At 42.8% G+C, this 20,377-nt stretch overlaps 2 protein-coding genes across 2 annotated transcripts in view; one reads left to right on the forward strand and one right to left on the reverse strand.

Annotated features, from left to right (window-relative positions):
• LOC141052897 (uncharacterized) overlaps positions 1-18,475 on the forward strand; it is a 36,561-nt gene extending 18,086 nt beyond the window's left edge. Inside the window, exon 11 of the mRNA XM_073550215.1 lies at positions 16,029-18,475. Within this exon, the coding sequence (XP_073406316.1) occupies positions 16,029-17,359 (1,331 nt within the window). The 3' untranslated portion in view covers positions 17,360-18,475. The remainder of the gene's footprint in view (positions 1-16,028) is intronic.
• Positions 1-20,377, reverse strand: part of LOC141052989 (uncharacterized) — a 196,100-nt gene that overhangs the window by 123,982 nt on the left and 51,741 nt on the right.

The following is a 20,377-nucleotide window of genomic DNA, read 5'->3' on the forward strand; positions in this document are numbered from 1 at the left end:
GTCGCTGAAAGCACTGCAGCGATTTTTGGGATTTGCGAATTATTATCGCAAATTCATCAGGGGATTCTCAGAGATTGCCAAGCCACTCACGGACCTTACCCGGAAAGGGGCGGACGTGACCAATTGGAATCCTGAGGCAACCCGGGCTTTTTCTACACTAAAAGAGTGCTTCGTGGCCAACCCGGTGTTGATTCAACCAAACTTGGGCCACCCCTTTATTGTAGAAGTAGATGCCTCCGAAGTCGGAGTGGGAGCAGTGCTCTCGCAAGGCACTGCATCCCTCACTCAGCTTCGCCCATGTGCCTTTTTCTCCCGCAAGTTCTCTGCCACGGAGAGAAACTATGACATCGGCAATCGGGAATTACTGGCAATCAAGTGGGCCTTCGAGGAATGGCGCCACTTCCTCGAAGGTGCCAAACACAAGGTTACTGTTATTACCGACCACAAAAACCTAACCTACCTAGAGTCGACTAAAAGACTAAATCCTAGGCAGGCCAGGTGGGCCTTGTTTTTCTCCAGGTTCGATTTTTTTAATCACCTATCGCCCCGGAACTAAGAATGTGAGGGCAGATGCCCTCTCCCGCAGCTTTTGCCCCACACTGACCGAGGACTATGAACCAGTTCCAATATTGGCTAATGGGATTGTCGTGTCGGCAGTATCTCTGGACCTTCTGGAGGAGATCCGTAGGTCATCAGAACGAGTTCCTGACACTACACCCCCCCCCCCAAAAAAAATTATTCGTTCCAGCTACCTTTCGCTTACAAGTGTTAAAAGAGTCTCACGACTCCGTCCTGGCAGGCCATCCTGGTCTCAATAATACCACTAGGCTGGTAACTGGAACTTTTGGTGGCCGCCGGTGGTCAATGACTGTAAGGACTACGTCTCAGCGTGTGAAGTCTGTGCCCGCGCCAAGTCCCCCCATAACCGTCCTACCGGCTGGCTCCAGTCCTTGCCCACCCCTGAGAGTCCATGGACCCACATCTCCATGGACTTCATTACAGACCTGCCACCCTCCGATGGGAAAACTTGTATCTGGGTGGTGGTGGACAGGTTCAGTAAGCAGTGCCACTTTGTTCCCCTGTCTGGCTTGCCTAACTCTGAAACTTTAAGTAAGTTGTTTGTTCTTCATGTTGTACGTTTGCACGGCGTTCCGGCAAATATTGTGTCCGACAGGGGTACCCAGTTTGTCTCAAAGTTCTGGAGGGCGTTCTGTAAACGTATTGGTGTTGAGTTGTCCTTCTCCTCGGCATACCATCCCGAAACCAATGGCCAAACTGAGCGTGCTAACCAAGAGCTGGAGCAATACCTCCGCTGCTATGTCTCAGCACATCAGTCAGATTGGGTGGAACACTTGCCATTGGCGGAGTTCGCCCTCAATAATAGATACCAAGACTCCATCAAAACCACCCCCTTTTTCTGTAACCTTGGACTACATCCGCGCTTTGGATCATTTTCGGCCAAGATGTCGGAACTCCCAGGGGTTGAGCAAAATATACGTCGTCTGAAGACAATTTGGTCCGAAGTAAATTCTAATTTGAAAGGGACTCAGATTAGACAGGCTTCGGCGGCTAATAGACGACGATCCCAGGGACCGCACATGGGAGTTGGTGACAAGGTTTGGCTCTCTACAAGAAACATCAAACTTAAGGTACCGTCCGCCAAACTGGGTCCCAGGTTCATCGGCCCATACGAAATATTAGAAGTAATTAACCCTGTAGCGTTTCGGTTAAAGCTCCCGCAGTCGTTTAAAATTCCTAATGTGTTCCATAAATCCCTCCTCAAGGTGTACCGCTCCCCAATTCGTCCCGTCCAGTCCCCTCCTCCTCCAGTTTTGGTCAAGGGTGCCTTGGAGTACGAAGTCCAGGGCATCTTTGATTCCCGGCTAGTGAGAAACTCGGTGCAATATTTGGTGCATTGGAAGGGCTACGGCCCAGAGGAGAGGTCCTGGGTTCCCGCTAGTGACATTCATGCAAAGGGGTTGATTAGAAGGTTTCACCTCCTCCACCCTGACAAACCAGGTTTTGAGGGTCCAGAGGCCCCTCTTAGAGGGGGGGGTACAGTCACGTCACCGTCAGACTCAGGGCCTGCTGTCCCGGCCTCGGCCACTAGGAGGCGCCGGACGGTCACATCACCGTCGGACTCAGGGCCTGCTGTCCCGGCCTCGACTACTAGGAGGTGCCGGACTGTCCCATCACCGTCTGACTCGCGGCCTGCAGTTCCGGCCTCGGTCTCTGGGAGGCGCTGTGCTTCAACCCCGAGTGATGGCGGCGATGGGTATGAGCCTCCTGCGCAGGCGTCCGCTGAACGCAGGCTTCGCTCCTCGGTCAGTCATGAAGGGGCTGGTGCATCACCATCCAGCCTGGTCCTGGGGGCGGTCCGGATGACATCATCAGTCCGGCAGCCTGTGAGGGCTGATCTGATCCCTCAAATACCTTGGGACTGCTCTTGCAGGCCGCCGGATATATTCTTGGTTCCCCTGCGTGTTACTGTGTGAATTGCTGTTTGACTGACTCTGACTTTTGCCTGGACTTCTGACTCTGCTTCTGCCTAACGATTCTGTACCTCTGCTGCCCTCCTGTTTTATGACTCTGGCTTCGGCCTGGAATCTGACTCTGCTACTGTCTACTGTTTTCATACCATTTCTGCCTGACTGGTTTAGTCTCGGATATCATTGCCTCTGTGTCCTGTATTGGAACACCTTTCTGGCGACCGTCCTGCTCTGGTCATTGCTCCTATTCAGACAGCGCCTCCTGGGCTCTGCTATAAATCCAGATCCCTGTATAGGGGTAAAGGGTATCGGTGTTTCTCGGGGTGCTGTCTGGCTGCAGTCCAGACCGCAGGCAGACGTCACACCAACACACAGGAATGACATTCGCTAGGTTCTAGTAAGGTTAAGAACTAACCGTCTCTACGGCAAATATGAAAAGTGTCTCTTTAAACAGTCCTCCCTTCCATTTCTGGGGAACATTGTTTCTGAGAATGGTCTGAAGATGGATCCCAAGAAGGTATCTGCTGTCATGAAGTGGCCCTGTCCAGACGGTCTTAAGGCTATCCAGTGGTTTCTTGGATTTGTAAATTATTAGCACCAATTTATTTTGCATTTATCTTCCCGGACAGCTCCTATTTCTGCCCAGACCCGCAAAGGAGCCAATCCTAAGGAATTGACTCCTGAAGCAGAAGAAGCCTTTGTATCCCTCAAGGAGGCATTCTCCTCAGCTCAGTTGCTGCATCGCCCAAACCATAACAAACAGTTCTTCCTGGAGGTGGATGTATCTTCCACAGGGGCCGGAGCCTTCCTCACTCAGAAGTCTTCATACGGTCACATGGTGTCCTGCGACTTTTTCTCTAAACTCTTCTCGACACCAGAACGTAATTACTCTATTGGCGATAGAGAACTGCTCGCGATCAAGCTGGCTCTGGAGGAGTGGCGGTACTTGCTGGAAGAAGCGTTGCACCCTGTGGTAATTTACACTGACCACAAGAATCTGCTTTATATGCAGTCTGCTCAGCGGCTTAACCCCTATCAAGCCAGATGGTCTTAGCTCTTCGCTCACTTCAACTTCACACTCCACTTTCGTCCGACTGATAAAAATGTTAAGACGGACACGCTCTCCAGAGCTTAAACATATCATCGAGCCCTCCAAAATAATCACAGTCGATCTGCTAGACTTATCTCGTCCACCCTCCGGTAAGACTTAAGTGGCTGAACCTGACAGGAAGCGGGTTCTTTTATGGAGACATTCTTCTAAGGTGGCGGGCCATGCCGGACAGAAAACTACTCTCCTTATTTCTCGATACTATTGGTGGCCAACTCTGCTCAAAGATGTTGCGAATGTCGTCTCTGCTTGTCCTTCGTGTGCCCGAAATAAGACTCCCAAACAGCTTCCGACCGGTCCGATGCTTCCCTTGCCTGTGCTGTTTGCTCCCTGGCAGCATATCTCCATGGATTTCATCACGGATCTGCCAGTGTCAGCTGAATATACTGTCTTCTGGGTGGTGGTGGATTGTTTTTCCAAGATGGCTCATTTCATCCCGCTATCTGGTCTCCCATCTGCACCAGTACTGGCAAAAGAATTCATTCTTAAGATTTTTCATCTCCATGGTCTACCACTTCACATAATCTCCGATAGAGGTGTCCAGTTTACCTCTCGTTTCTGGAGGGCCACCTGTAAGCTACTAGATGTTACTTTGGATTTTTCATCTTCTTACCATCCTCAGTCCAGTGACCAAGTGGAATGAGTCAATCAGCTCTTGACTAATTTTCTCCGGCATTTTGTCAAACCAACACAGCTCATCACCCCAAGAACATCTTTTCCACAGTGAAACATGGTGGTGGGAGCATCATGCTGTGGGGATGTTTTTCAGCCGCAGGGATAGTAAAAATGGTCTGAGTCCAGGGGAAGATGGACAGTGCGAAATCGAGGGATATTCTTCAGCAAAACCTGTTTCAGTAATTTTAGACTGGGATGGAGGTTCACCTTTCAACAAGGCCAAACCAAAACCATACTGCTAAAGGAACTCTCAAGTTGTTTCAGGGGAAGCGTGTAAATATCTTGAATTGGTTTAGTCAAAGGCCAGACCTAATTCAATTGAGAATCTGTGGTCAGATTTGCCTTGAGGAAATTGCAAAAATCCCAGTGATAAGATGAGGAAGGCCAGGATCACACACAGCGAGATACGGCCGAGTCTTTGCAGGTTAAAACCAAGCTCTGGTGCCGGCACTCTGGAGCTGAGCGTGCAGCCGCACAGCAATACATGGAGCTGCACGCTGCGCTCCGGAGTGCCGGTGCCAGGGCTTGGTTTTAACCTGTGAGACTCGGCCGTATCTCGCTGTAGTGTGACTCCGGCCGAAAGCTCAACTGTACAATGTGCTAAGGCTGGTTTCACATTTGCGTTAAAACAACGCTGCGCCCTGCGTCGTTAAGCCCCGCCCCGAGACGGCTCCCTGCCCGCCCCATCCGGGATCACCGCCTACTTTCGCATTTGCACGCATGCGATCGGCGCACCCTATCTTTAGCATAGGGTGCGCAGATCATGCGCTGCCAGTGTGAAAGTAGCGTGCTGCGCACTTTTGACGGTGCGCTGTGCGCGCTGAAATGCAACATGCTGCATTTCGGCGCGCACCGTCAAAAGTGCGCAGCACGCTACTTTCACACTGGCAGCGCATGATCTGCGCACCCTATGCTAAAGATAGGGTGCGCCGATCGCATGCGTGCAAATGCGAAAGTAGGCGGTGATCCCGGATGGGGCGGGCAGGGAGCCGGCTCAGGGCGGGGCTTAACGACGCAGGGCGCAGCGTTGTTTTAACGCAAATGTGAAACCAGCCTAACTTCAGGGGGGTGAATAGTTATACACACTGAAGTTTTCAGTTATTTGCTCCTATTTTTTGTTTGCTTCACAATATAAAGGAAACCAAATGTTCAAAGTTATAGGCATGTTCTATACATGAACTGATGCAACCATTCAAAGAAAAAAAATGTGGTTCCAGGTTATGAGGTAGCAAAACACAAAAAATGCCAAAGGTGTGTGAATACTTTTGCAAGCCACTGTATGTCGCTGTGCGTGATTGATGACGCTAAAGACTACAAGAAATGCCAGTGATTTTGAGTGTTTTTTCGTGACACATTATACTTTATGATAATGGTAAATATAGGTTGATATGTTTTGTGTTTTATTTATAAAAAACATCAGAAATTTGACCAAAAAAAAATTTAATTTTCAAACTTTGATTATCCCTTTAATTCAGACAGTCATATCGTAGCAAAACATTAATAAATAATATTTCCCACATGTCTACTTTACATCTGCACCATTTGTAAAATGTTATTTTATTTTCTTAGCATTTTATGAGGTTTAAAAATGTAACAGTAGTTTTTCATGGAAATTTACAAAATTAATTAAGGATCTATCCAGTTTTGAAGTGACGTTAGGGGTGCTATGTATTGGAAAACCCCCAAAAGTGATACCATTTTAAAAACAACACCTCCTGACATACTGAAAACTGCTGGCAGGTACTTTATTAACCCTTCAGGTGCTTTTCAGGAATTAATACAAAGTGGCATGATAGGAATGAAAAAGTTGATTTTTACCACCTAAATGGCACTGACGTCTGAACAGGTCAGTGTATTCGGCAGACTCTAAGGCTGCTGTTTGGTTGTGAACTGCCATGGCAAACTTCAGGACCACACAATCATGATCTCAGGGTGCCAATCGGGATAAAGAGGGAGAAGCCACACTTTTAACCCCTTAATGACCGCCAATACGTCTTTTAACTGACGTAAGATATAAGAGAATAGCATCCCCATACAGGTGACAATCCAGTAGCTGTCAGCTGTACACTATATCTGACAACTTGCAAAGTGGCATGACAGAAATGAAAATGTGTATTTTTACGACCTAAATGCCACTAACTTCTGAACAGGTTACAACAGCCGCCAGACTCTAAGGCAGCTATTTGGGCGTGAATTGCCATGGCAAACATCAGGACCACACAATCAAGATCTTAGGGTGCTGATGAGGATAAAGAGGAAGCCCCCACACTCTGTTAACCATTTATATGATGCTGTCACTATTGACAGCAGCATCTAAGAGGTTAAACAGATATGGACGGTGACAACACTGATCGTGGCTGATGCAGCAAGTTGTCAGATATAGTGGACAGCCAACAGCTGCTGGATTGTCACCTGTATGGGAAGGCTATTCTCTTATCTCAGGTCAGTTAAAAGACGTATTGGTGGTTATTAAGGGGTTAAAGAAGGTTATCTGACAGAAAATATTGTCCCCAAGACAGATTGGATTTCTAATTGCTATCCTGTCACATGATATAATCACTCCAGAGATATCACAGTCTACAGTAGTTACTGCACAAGATCCTCTCATCTAATCATTTTCTGCTGCAGCCAGTTCTGTTCCTCCCCAGGCCCCATATTTTACATCTCACATGAGTCACTTTACGTAATAATAATCAACCTGATCCTAGTGATTCTGAGATTGTTGTTTTTTTCTGTGAAACATGTAGTTTTCATTAGTGGTACCGTATTTTTTGGATTATAAGACGCGCTCTTTTCTACAAATTTGGGTGGAAAATGGGGGGCTGTTGGATAATACAAAGTGATCTTACTGTGGCTGGCGGCGGTGACGCTCGTCTCCAGAGATCTCAATCTGCGCATATGCCACCTGCAGCGGCCACTTTCCAGAAGCCCACCGCAGGAATATGATAGGGAAACTAGACTCCTCTTACCGGTGCTGACATCTTCTGAGATCCCAGGCACTGCAGCATCGCCCTGCTCCTGCCGCTGCTGGCCTCCTGAAGCAGCAACCCTGTTTCCTGTGACCCCTCTGCACCGTAGCATAGGGAATATAAGACGCACCACCATTTTATTTGAAAAAAAAAACGTTTTCCTATTTTGCACCTTAAAATTTGTGGTGCGTCTTATAATCCGCAAAATACGGTACTTGGAGGGGCATATAGTTTAGAAAATTGCACTTTTCACAGTATCAAACAGCACATTCAGGAAATGTAACCCTTAAGGTGTATCACAGTAATTAAAAAAAAAATTTAAATGCAAGAATGAAAAATAGGAATTAGAAGAAAATGGACATCAGAATATACAGTATGTCTCAACTTGTCATGAATTAGACAAAACTATATTGTTTGGGCACATGGCGGGGCTGAGAAGTAAAGGAGCGCTATTTAGCTCTGGGAATGCAAATTCTGCTGAAATAGTTTGCGACCTCCATTTGCAGATCACCTAAGGTGCCAGAAAGGTAGAAAACCAGAACAGTAGTAAACAGTTAAAAGTTGAATCAGTTTTCCTCAGTAAATTCATATGTAGAAGTAGGGACTATTTTGACTCCACAGGTATTCTCTGAAAACTAGCACGCAATAAATATTGGAGAGTAAAAATTACAACTATGCCACATAAGCGCCCAATTAATGATGCCCAGCTTGTGCTTCTGAAGATACGCATATTGTGAATTTTTGAGTGTGTTTTCCCGTTGTTGCATGTGGACGCTAACAGTGTTTGGGTAAACTGCAGAACTCAAAAGCGAGGAGGGAATTTTGCTTTGAGAGAGCAGATTTTGCAGGATTGGTTTATGGAAGCCATGTTGCTTTTCAAGAGTCCCCCATCTACTAATAACGTGAAAACCCTGTTTCTCCATTAACAGATAATGGGCATAAGTGGGTCTTGTTTTTTGAGGGGTGGATTAGAAGTCCTTTGTGATGTCATCTTGGCTTACATAGCATTTTTTATGAATTATTATTCCAGTAATTGGGAGGCAGAACGAACCGAGAGGGTTGATCATCGTGTTCTACTGGTTTGTGCTATGAGGTCGAGTGTTGGATTGTTAACTGTTTTTGTCTTAGTAAATAATTGTATTTTGCTACATAAGGCAGGTGAAATAATTATGGAATACTGTTAGGGCTAGCGGAATGCACCAGGTAATAGAGGATGGTATCAAGGTGCGTTCGCGGCCCGGGATCCACCATGCAGAGGTGTTACCTGCTGCTCGGTAATGGCGGAAACTGTACGGCAAAGTAATAAATGAACACACGCGGGTTAAAATCACCCGGTGTGTAGAGTGGCGAGTTCTGCTGCTTCACAGAAGCGCCTTGCCACAGAGAGTAACTACTGAAACCTGTTAAAACTCACAGGACTCAACCGGGTGAGCGCTAGCACACAGTCACGGGACTCTGCCCCAGAGGCACAGGGTTGGAGTCCCTCTAGACCACTAGCGCTCGGCACCGCGGCTGCGGTGCCAGAGAGAACAACAGAAATATAAGCACACAAGGTGCGCGCTGCACCTCTCTGGCGGACACCACTAACCTCCCTGAATAGGGCAATGAAAACGCACAACTTGCACACGGCGCCGCTAATTGCGGTTGCAGCTCCTTGAGGCTGTACAAAGGTGCTTTGTGCTGGATGGCACAATATGGTACGAAGTGAGGTGCTGTCAGTGGAAGCACTGTGGCGCAAAGGCAGTGACACTGATGGGCGCTGACTCTAATACAGTTCCCTATCACATGCGTATCCAAGGGAGGGGAGTCTTAATAAGTCAGTCACCAGTTTCATGCATCCATCATCACTCACATATATACCAACAAGAGTCTATACTAGCACATGGCCGAGCGGCCATGTGACTCTTTTATAGCGGCCTCCTTCCGGGACCTTCTCAGTGGTCCAATCGGAGCAGGAACGGGACCTGCACATGTGACCTCCGACCTCCAATGAGAGGTCGTCCCACGGGCATCCTCAGTAGGCAAAAGACAGGACTTATTCCCAGGAGCGTCTGCTCGCTGCTGACTCAAGCATGGTGTTAAAGCAGAGCCAGAAGGAGCAACCAGATGCCTAGCATTAGCTTGGACCGACGTCTCCGCTGAGCAGGAATCTCTGCGGCCGCAGACGAATGGGAGGCCATGGCTTGAGATTCCCCCTGTGCAGTGGGGGAAAGTCTATGCCTAACAGAATACATCACCAATTTCACTGCGCAACAAATTTCAGGGAAGTTCTTGTCCCCTGAGAAAATGTTATTGTATCTTGTGCTCCAAAAGTCTGTATCACGTAAGGCTTTTAAGAAACAACAGTTTATAGTCTACATTATGACGTCCGAGACACTACATACATGTTTATCGATGTCAGTAGCAAAATCAATTGTTTATAAGTGTTTTGCAGATGACTTTCGTTTATAATCCGTGTCAGGTGCTTCTCAAATAAGATTCCAGCAATAGTCAGCCAGCATTGACGTACTCCACTATTCCTGGTACCTTTTCTCCATCAGCGCAATGTCTTGGTGAAACCTTTCATCGTGTTCATCGCTAAAGGCACCAAGATTGGCTGGAAAAAGTCCAAGTGAGAATGCAGAAAATGCATTTTTAGTGACATATTGCATTTCATCAAATGATATGCTGTGAGCATGTTGTCCACGAGTTGTTCAAAGTTCGGTGTCCTGCTGTTGCCAAGGAAGTTGAAGGTCAGATCTTTAAAGGCTCTCCATGCCACTTGTTCAGCACCTTGCAAAACACCATCAAAGCTATTGTCATTCATTATATCTCTGATCTGTGGGCCAATAAAAATACATTCTTTAATCTTTGCATCACTTATTCTTGGAAATTTCTGTCACAAGTAAGAAAAGGCTTCCGATTCTTTGTTCATAATCCCAAGTTTAATAGGCAAAGGAGGGAGAAATATCTTTGCTGGATCAACGAGAGGATTATGTTTAAGATTCTTCTGTCCAGCAACCAGGTTTTCTCGGAGTAGCCAGTCCTTTCTGAAATAGTGCATTTCTCGTGCACGACTGTCCCACTCACAAATAAAACAACAATACTTGGTATATCCAAGCTGCAGTCCAAGAAGAAGTGCAACAACTTTTAGATCACCACATATGTTCCAGTTATAATTTCTATAATTAATGTGGGTCAACAGTAACTCCATATTCTCATGTTTCTTTCATGTGTACGGCATGTCCAATAGGTATAGAAGGATAGATATTTCCGTTGTGTAGTAAAACAGCCTTCAGACTTAAAACTGACGAGTCAATGAACAGTCGCCATTCCTTCAGGTCATGTTTGCATCCAAGAGCACCAAACAACCCCAAGACGTCGTTGCAAAAGATTAATCTGTCGATATGGTTGAAAAATTGATTAAGGTGCGAAAAACAGAAACTCTTGTTAATAAGAGATTATGTTCTTGTAGCCTTGATCCCAATAATTCTGCTTGCCTCTTTGACAATTTCAAATCTCTGACCAATTCACTCAGATCAGCTTGAATGAACAGATGTGGATTAGATGTAGAAGGCTCAAAGTCTGGGTCTGCAGCAGTTTCATTTTCCACTGACATTGTTAGTTCATCTTCGCCGTCCTCCATTGTCCATACTTTGGGCTGCTTTGTAACACGAAGACTTTCATCTTGTGGCACTGGTCTTATGACTGAAGGATGATTAGGATATTCTATTGATTTCTTCTATGCTGAATATCCTGTTACATTTGTAAGGCAGAAGTAGCAATCTGTTACATGATCTTTCCATATATTCTCTCTCCATATCATTGGGACAGCGAACGGCATTGAAGGTCATGATCCATTCAGCCATGCTCTAATTATGTCAGTATTGTCTTTTGATTCCTGCCCAGGAGATATGGTATACACGGTCAGCCGAATGATTCACTGCACCTGCGTGGAATTCGCATAATAAGTGCTTGCATATGTGTAGATCAGCGATTTAAGTTATTTCAGTGGAAAATTCAGAATATACTGTTTCAGAAAAAGTTCATATATGAGCTTTTAGAATTATAACAGAATATTAGTGTTTTGTATCATTTCTCAAAAAGCTTACGTGAAAGGAAAAATCTGAAGCCATTCCTGAAATCAGCATGAAAAAAATCTATCAGGAACACTAAAAATTGTCCGAGAGACAAAACCTTTGTAACAGTGTTTTCTAAGTACATATATTTCTAAAGATGTTATTGACATGAAATTCTCACCACATGTCAGTAACAACCCATCCAATCCACACAGGCAAAGAAATCAAACCATAGATGTCTATAAATTATGTGTAATAATGAGAAATGACATAAGGGAAAGTATTGAACAAGTTTATTGAAATTTAATTAATACTCTGTACGTAAGCCTTTGTTGGTGATGACTAGAGTTGAGCGATACCGTCCGATACTTCAAAGTATCGGATCGGAATGGATCGGCCGATCTTAAAAAAAAAAAAGTATCGGTATCGCCGATTCCGATACCGGAAGTCCCATTCAAGTCTATGGGACTTCCGGTATCGGAATAAGAAAAACCCTATTTTTGCCTTGTACAGCCTCTCTGGGGTCTGTACGGGCCTTTCGGGGGGCTGTGCCGGCCTGCCAGGGGGTCTGTGCAGGCTCCGGTGGTCTGTGCCGGCCTGCCGGGGGGCTGTGACGGCCTGCCGGGGGGGCTGTGCAGGCTCCGGTGGTCTGTGCCGGCCTGCCGGTGGTCTGTGCAGGCTCCGGGGGGCTGTGCCGGCCTGCCGGGGGGCTGTGCCGGCCTGCCGGTGGTCTGTGCAGGCTTCGGGGGTCTGTGCAGGCATCGTCCGTTGGGACTACAAGTCCCATCGGGCGATGCCTGCTACCATGACAGTGATTGACACATTAGCCAATGATGGGACAGTAGTAGTCCCATCATCCGGCTAATGTGTTGAATGTAAAAAAAAAAAAAAAATTACATGCTACATACATACAACATGCATACTACATATATACTACATGTAACATACATACTACATATATAATACATGCAACATGCATACTACATGCATGCTACATACATGCTACATACTACATACATGCTACATTCATACTACATATATACTACATGCATGCAACATACATACTACATATATACTACATGCATGCAACATACATACTACATATATACTACATGCATGCAACATGCATACTACATATATACTACATGTAACATATATACTACATGCATACTACATACATGCTACATACTACATGCATGCTACATACATGCTACATGCATGCTACATACATACTACATGCATGCTACATACATACTACATGCATGCTACATGCATGCTACATACATACTACATGCTACATACATACTACATGCTACATACATACTACATACATACTACATGCATGCTACATACATACTACATGCATGCTACATACATACTACATGCATGCTACATACATGCTACATACATACTACATGCTACATACATACTACATATATACTACATGCATGCTACATACATACTACATGCTACATACATACTACATATATACTACATGCATGCTACATACATACTACATGCTACATACATACATAGACATACAGTACATATAACATAGAGTAACATACTTACCAATACTTGTCACATTGTTCCCCGAAGCCATTGTCGTGTACGGAATAAATATTAGCATAACAAACCACAAAAATACTCACCCATGATCCGAAGCAGTCCACGAGTGTGTCCCACGACGATCTTGGGTAGAGAACTGCAGCATCAGCTGATGCTGCCGCTCTCTACGGGCTGCAGGAATCCAATGACGGAAGGTAGGTATCCTTCCGCACTGTATTCCTCCGCCACTTAAAAAAAAAAAAAAGTCCCTACTCTCACTTTATGCCATTGCTGCGTGGGAATTTCCCACGCAGCAATGGCATAAAGTGAGACTAGGGACTTTTTTTTTTAAGTGGCGGAGGAATACAGTGCGGAAGGATACCTACCTTCCGTCATTGAATTCCTGCAGCCCGTAGAGAGCGGCAGCATCAGCTGATGCTGCAGTTCTCTACCCAAGATCGTCGTGGGACACACTCGTGGACTGCTTCGGATCATGGGTGAGTATTTTTGTGGTTTGTTATGTTAATATTTATTCCGTACACGACAATGGCTTCGGGGAACAATGTGACAAGTATTGGTAAGTATGTTACTCTGTTATATGTACTGTATGTCTATGTATGTATTGTATGAATGTATTGTATGTAGCATGCATGTAGTATATATGTAGTATGTATGTAGCATGTAGTATGTATGTAGCATGCATGTAGTATATATGTAGTATGTATGTAGCATGTAGTATGTATGTAGCATGCATGTAGTATATATGTAGTATGTATGTAGCATGTAGTATGTATGTAGCATGCATGTAGTATATATGCAGTATGTATGTAGTATGTATGTAGCATGTAGTATGTATGTAGCATGTAGTATGTATGTAGCATGTAGTATGTATGTAGCATGCATGTAGTATATATGTAGCATGCATGTAGTATGTATGTAGTATATATGTAGCATGCATGTAGTATATATGTAGTATGTATGTAGCATGCATGTAGTATGTATGTAGCATGCATGTAGTATGTATGTAGCATGCATGTAGTATGTAGCATGTATGTAGTATGTATGTAGTATGCATGTAGCATGCATGTAGCATGTATGTAGTATGCATGTAGTATATATGTAGTATGTATGTTACATGTAGTATATATGTAGTATGCATGTTGCATGCATGTAGTATGTATGTTGTATATATGTAGTATGAATGTAGCATGTATGTAGCATGTAGCATGTATGTAGCATGCATGTAGTATGCATGTTGCATGTAGTATATATGTAGTATGTATGTTACATGTAGTATATATGTAGTATGCATGTTGTATGTATGTAGCATGTAATTTTTTTTTTTTTTTTTTTTTCAACACATTAGCCGGATGATGGGACTACTACTGTCCCATCATTGGCTAATGTGTCAATCACTGTCATGGTAGCAGGCATCGCCCGATGGGACTTGTAGTCCCATCGGACGATGCCTGCACAGACCCCCGAAGCCTGCACAGACCACCGGCAGGCCGGCACAGCCCCCCGGCAGGCCGGCACAGACCACCGGAGCCTGCACAGCCCCCCGGCAGGCCGGCAGAGACCCCCGGAAGGCCCGAAATGACGGCGCATCATGATGCGCACACACCACGCATCATGATGACGTCAGGCTGTCAATCAACTTTGAACTTCCGATTCCGATACCGACATCCGATATTGAAAAAATATCGGATGTCGGTATCGGAATTCCGATACAGCAAGTATCGGCCGATACCCGATACTTGCGGTATCGGAATGCTCAACACTAGTGATGACAGCTTCAAGTTGCCTCCTGTGTGGAGAAACTAATAGCAGGCATTGCTCAGGTGTGATTTTGGCATATTCTTCCACACAAACTCTCCTCAAATTCTGAAGGTCATGTTGGTTCCTTCTATAAACTCTGCATTTTAGTTCCTTCTATAAGTTTTCTGTTGGATTCAGGTCAGGTGATTAGCTCGGCCATTCTAGCAGTTTTCTTGGCTGTGTGTTTGGGATCATTGTCTTGCTGAAATATCCATCCTAGTTTCATTTTCATCATCATAGTAGATGGCAGAAGATTTTTTTCAACAGTGTCTCAGTACATTTGTCCATTCATCCTTCTTTCAATTGCATGAAGTTTGCCAGTGCCGTATGCTGAAAAACAGCCCCACATCATGATGTTCCCACCTCCAAACTTCAATGTTGGTATGTTGTTTTTGGGGTGATATGCAGTTCATGTTAGCCTCCAAACATGGTGTGCATTATTGCATCCAAAGAGTATAATTTTGGTCTCTTGTGACCATACTATATTCTCCTAGTATTTCACAAGCTTGTCTAAATGTTGGTGAGTAAACTTTAAATGCGCCTGAATATGCTTTTTGTTCAGCCTTGGAGTCTTGTGTGGTGAGCGTGCATACAGTCCATGGAGGTTGAGTGTATTATTCCTTGTTTTCTTTGAAACAATTGTACCTGTGATTCCTGGACTTTCTGTAGCTCTCCACAGGTGGTCTATGGCTCTTGGACAGCTCTTCTGACAAATCTTTTCACACCTCTGTCTGAAATATTGCATAGAGCGCCTGGTTGTGGCCAGTTTTTGTGAAATTATGTTATTTCTGCTTCTGGATTATGGCCCCAACAGTGCTCACTGGAACACTCTGTAATTTAGAAAGTCTTCTGTAACAATGCCTTCAGTATATTTTGCAACAATAAGGTTGCAACAGTTTTGAGACAGCTCACTGCTTTTATCCATCGTTGAATGTTTCTTTTGTGGCACCTTGGTAATTAGACACATTTTTATAGGCCAATCAGTTGAACCATCTTATATTATTTTCACTAAGTAGAAGGATTGCTTTCTAATTACTAATAGATTTCACCTGGTGTCATAACTTTCCATGACTTTTTGCACCTGTCTTTCTTCATGAATTCAATACTTTTTCCCTGTGCCATTTCTCATTATTACACACAGTTTATGGACATCTATGGATTGATTGATCTACCTGTGTGGATTGAATGGGTGGTTACAGACCTCAAGTGAGAATTTCATGTAAATAACACATTCAGAAACATATTTACTTAGAAAATTCAATACCTATTTAACCTGGTGTAACTTGCAATTTCTTTGGCTATTTTAGAAATGTTAAAAAATGTAGTTAAGGATATGTTAAAAAATAATCTTTATTTTTGGCAGATGACTGTACCAGAAGCTCAGAAGAACATCTGATATCTTCAATTTTTAAATCTGATGACCTTGATGTCACACAAGATAGAAATGACATCTATGTCGCTGTTCCAGATATACCATCATCCCTTCACAGTAAAGATCTATCATTTGGTGCTTTTAAACAGGTCCTATTCTCTGATTCATCTCAGACTAGTAAGAAAAATAAAAGTCACAAAAAAGGCATTAAATATCGAACTGCTGTTACAGCAAACAAACCATTTTCAACTGCAGAATATGAAGAGAGTTTTACCTTCAAAACAGCTTTTACACATAAAAAAATTCACACAGAGGAGAAAAGTTTTTCTTCAGAATGTGAGATGGATTTTAACCAGAAATTGGAGCTAGTTGGACAAACAAAATGTCACACAGGGAAGAATTCATATTCATGTTCAGAATGTGGGAAATGCTTTGTAAAAAAATCAAATCTTGTTATACATCAAAGAACTCACACAGGGGAGAAGCCATTTTCATGTTCAGAATGTGGTAAATGTTTTTCAGTTAAATCACATTTCGTTTCACATCAGAGAAGTCACACAGGGGAGAAGCCATTTTCATGTTCAGAATGTGGGAAATGTTTTACAAAGAAAAGTCATCTTAACAGACATCAAAGAACTCACACAGGGGAGAAGCCATTTTCATGTTCAGAATGTGAGAAATGTTTTTCAGTTAAATCACATTTTGTTTCACATCAGAGAAGTCACACAGGGGAGAAGCCATTTTCATGTTCAGAATGTGGGAAGTGTTTTGTAAATAAAGAAAATCTTGCTAAACATCAGAGAACTCACACAGGAGAGAAGCCATTTTCATGTAAAGAATGTGGGAAATATTTTGCATATAAATCAAATCTTGTTGAACATCGAAGAACTCACACAGGGGAGAAACCATTTTCATGTTCAGAATGTGGGAGATGTTTTACAAACAAAAGTCATCTTAACAGACATCAAAGAACTCACACAGGGGAAAAGCCATTTTCATGTTTAGAATGTGGGAAATGTTTTTCAGTTAAATCAAAACTTGTTAAACACCAAAGAACTCACACAGGGGAGAAGCCATTTTCATGTTCAGAATGTCAGAAATGTTTTAGAGATAATTCACATCTTTTTATTCATAAAAGAACTCACACCGGGGAGAATCCATTTACATGTTCAGAATGTGGAAAACAGTTTAAGCAGAAGGCAAATATGGTTAGTCACCAGAGATATCACAGAGGGGAGACGCCATATTTATGTTCAGAATGTGGTAAATGTTTTGCATACAAATCACGTCTTGTTTTACATCAGAAAATTCACACAGGGTAGAAACCATTTTCATGTTCAGAATATGGGAAATATTTTAGCAATAAAAGGAATCTTACTAAACCTTAAATATCTCACAAATTGAGAAATAATTCTCATACCTAGAAGGTGGGAAATGCATTACTCGAAAATCATATTGTGTTGATCACAAAGGAAAACTCGCATAGAATTAAACCATATATTTTTGAGAAACAAAGTAACGACATATTAAATGAGAAAACAAGTGAGAACTTATATTTGAATTAAAACATTCAGCTATTAATATACATCTGTTGTTTAAACAGCAAATGAAATGCAATATTCCATCTGCATTGTATATTTTTCTGTAATATGTATTTATATATTCAGTATATGGACAAGAGTATTGCTACACCTTCCCTTAAACCTCCCAAAAATACCCACCATGTCCTCCTCCCTCTTCTTCCTAACTCCCAATCTCGGCGATCTGCCATTCATCAATCTCTTTCAATCCACCATCTCTGTGTGTGAACAAACGTTTTTAACTTTTCTATGATAAGCATGCTGACATTGTAAATTACTATTTACATGTATGATCCATTCCTTCTTTGTTGGAACGTCTGCTATGATCCATTCCAATTAAGATAATATGTCTCCCTCTCTCCACCTTCCTAATCTCAATCCATAATACTGGGGTAAGATTATATTCTCCGAGATCCCTGTACAGAAATATTAGGGCTACAGCAACATCACATATTTTATACAGAAGAATAGCGCTGTCTCCATAGCTCTCTGTACAAGGACATATAGATCAGCAGACAAGGTCCTCATATTTAGGAAGTTTATATTATTCTCACATTCTCTTTTTACGAACAAGATCAGAGTTTCATTATACCGAGTAGACAAGCTCCAGGGACAAAGACTCCGCCTCGTACTAACGCTGGAGGCCCGGAGGATCCAGCCACGAGGCCCGGATTCTTTCATTTTAGGCTATGGTTTCTTGTAGAATAAATCACATAGAGTCCTGTAGTAATGACTTTGTTCACATTTTGCACGTTTTATTTCTAACTGTTGTACATAATGTATTTTGTCTCTTTTGTAATATCTTTTGTATTCTTGTGAACACTGCCTATATTTTCTGGAGTAAATTTATAAAATATACTAGTTTCATTTTCCTTGCTCTATGATCGGACTGCCACGTCCTCCGCACTAAATGACGCTACCTTGTGGGTGGGCTCCTGACCCGATATTGGTTTTAATGTCAAACAAAAAGCTTGTGTCAGCAAAGTGTTCTGGGGGATTTGGGAGACCCTGGCAGTGATGGAACTGAGGTTTATGTGTCTATTTCCGGCCTGAGACTTGGGACATGCATACCGCCCTCACTGCAGAGTGCCCAATAGCCAGTACACAGCAAGGCAGCCTTTATGGCGATAACTTATCCTAAGTGCAGTTCCCTGACTGACCTTAGGGTAAGGGGGCACCAGAGAGCTGCAAGTTCCTAACCGGAACTGGAAAGTGGGATAGACAAGTAAATCCCTGACATTACCTTATTACATGGACATTTTATCCTGTAAATTACCCCTTTACACAGACATGTTAAGTATTTCATTTAAACACCTTCTTTACTATATAAAATACCCTAACGATATCCCTAATCTTCAGTAATTGGCACATTTTGCACCTAAGGCATGGAGAATAAACCATTGTTATTGGTGTCTTTTAAAGTAAGTGAAAGTTGTTTTTTTTCAACTTCTTACAGTTGAAGCAACCAAAATGACAATATTATTGGCTTTGCTAAAAACTTTTTTTTTTAAGTTTCTTCCCTTGTATTTTAACTTATCAAAAAAATATGCTAATGCTTAGATATAATCATATCTTTAAAAACACCAATGTGGAACTGAGATTGCATAATATTTGGGATTTCCGTTAGCTCTCCTTTCAATGCAGACTTTGGTTGGAGTAATGATTACCAACCCATACTCTTTACCTCCGTTTTATTTTTTTTACCAATTGTACATGATCACACCGGTTTTACCAATATCATTAAGTCAGCTTCTCCACCGTATAGTGTTCAAAATAATAGCAGTCCAAAATGACTAACAAAATTAAACACTGTTTTTGGTATAAATGATATTACCACATGTCAAACAATATACCAGTTGGTGCAGTAGATTCTAAGAAAACCAACAGACTCTGCATTCAGAATCTGCATGTTTTTGAGTCTGTATATTAGAATAATTAATTGAGAGTGGATGTGTTCAAAATAATAGCAGTGTGGAGATCAATTAGTGAGGTCAATCATTCTGTGAGGAAACAAGTATGAATCAGGTGCCCCTTATTTAACGGGGTGAAGCCAGGACATGTTGTACATGCATTTCTCCTTAAAAGCCTAAGAAATATTGGAAGTTCAAGTCATTGTTCAGAAGAACAGTGTACTTTGATTAAAAAGTTGATTGGAGAGAGGGTAAAATGTATAAAGAAGTGCAGACAATGATAGGCTGTTCAGCCAAAATTATCTCCAATGCTTTAAAATGGAAAGCCAAATCAGTGAGACGTGGAAGAAAAGGGAAGACTACTATTTGAATGGATGGAAGAATAGCAAGAATGGTAAAGTCTCAGCCAATGATCAGCTCCAGGATGATCACAGTCTCAAGTTACCTGTGAGTACTGTGACAGAAGACACCTGTGTGTAGCTAATCTCTTAGCAAGTAGTCAGTGCAAAGTCCCACTGTTGAAAAAACAGACATGTACTGAAGCTAATACAATTTGCCAAAGAACACATCAACTGGCCTAAACAGAAGTGGAGAAACATTTTGTAGAGTGATAAAAGTATAATTGTTCTGTTTGAGACCAAGGGCCACAGACTATTCATCAGAAGACCCCCAAACTATGCATTTAAACCAAAGTACACTCTGAAGACAGTGAAGCATGGTGGTGCCAGCATCATGATATTGGCATGTTTCTCTTATTATGACCTGTTTACCGCATATCAGGGATCATTGACCAGTTTGCATATATTAAAATTCTTGAAGAGGTCATGTTGCCTTACGCTAAAGAGGATAT

Source organism: Dendrobates tinctorius, unplaced genomic scaffold, assembly GCF_039654945.1.
Source record: "Dendrobates tinctorius isolate UK_male_01 unplaced genomic scaffold, ASM3965494v1 ptg000164l, whole genome shotgun sequence".
Classification (NCBI taxonomy): Eukaryota; Metazoa; Chordata; class Amphibia; order Anura; family Dendrobatidae; genus Dendrobates; species Dendrobates tinctorius.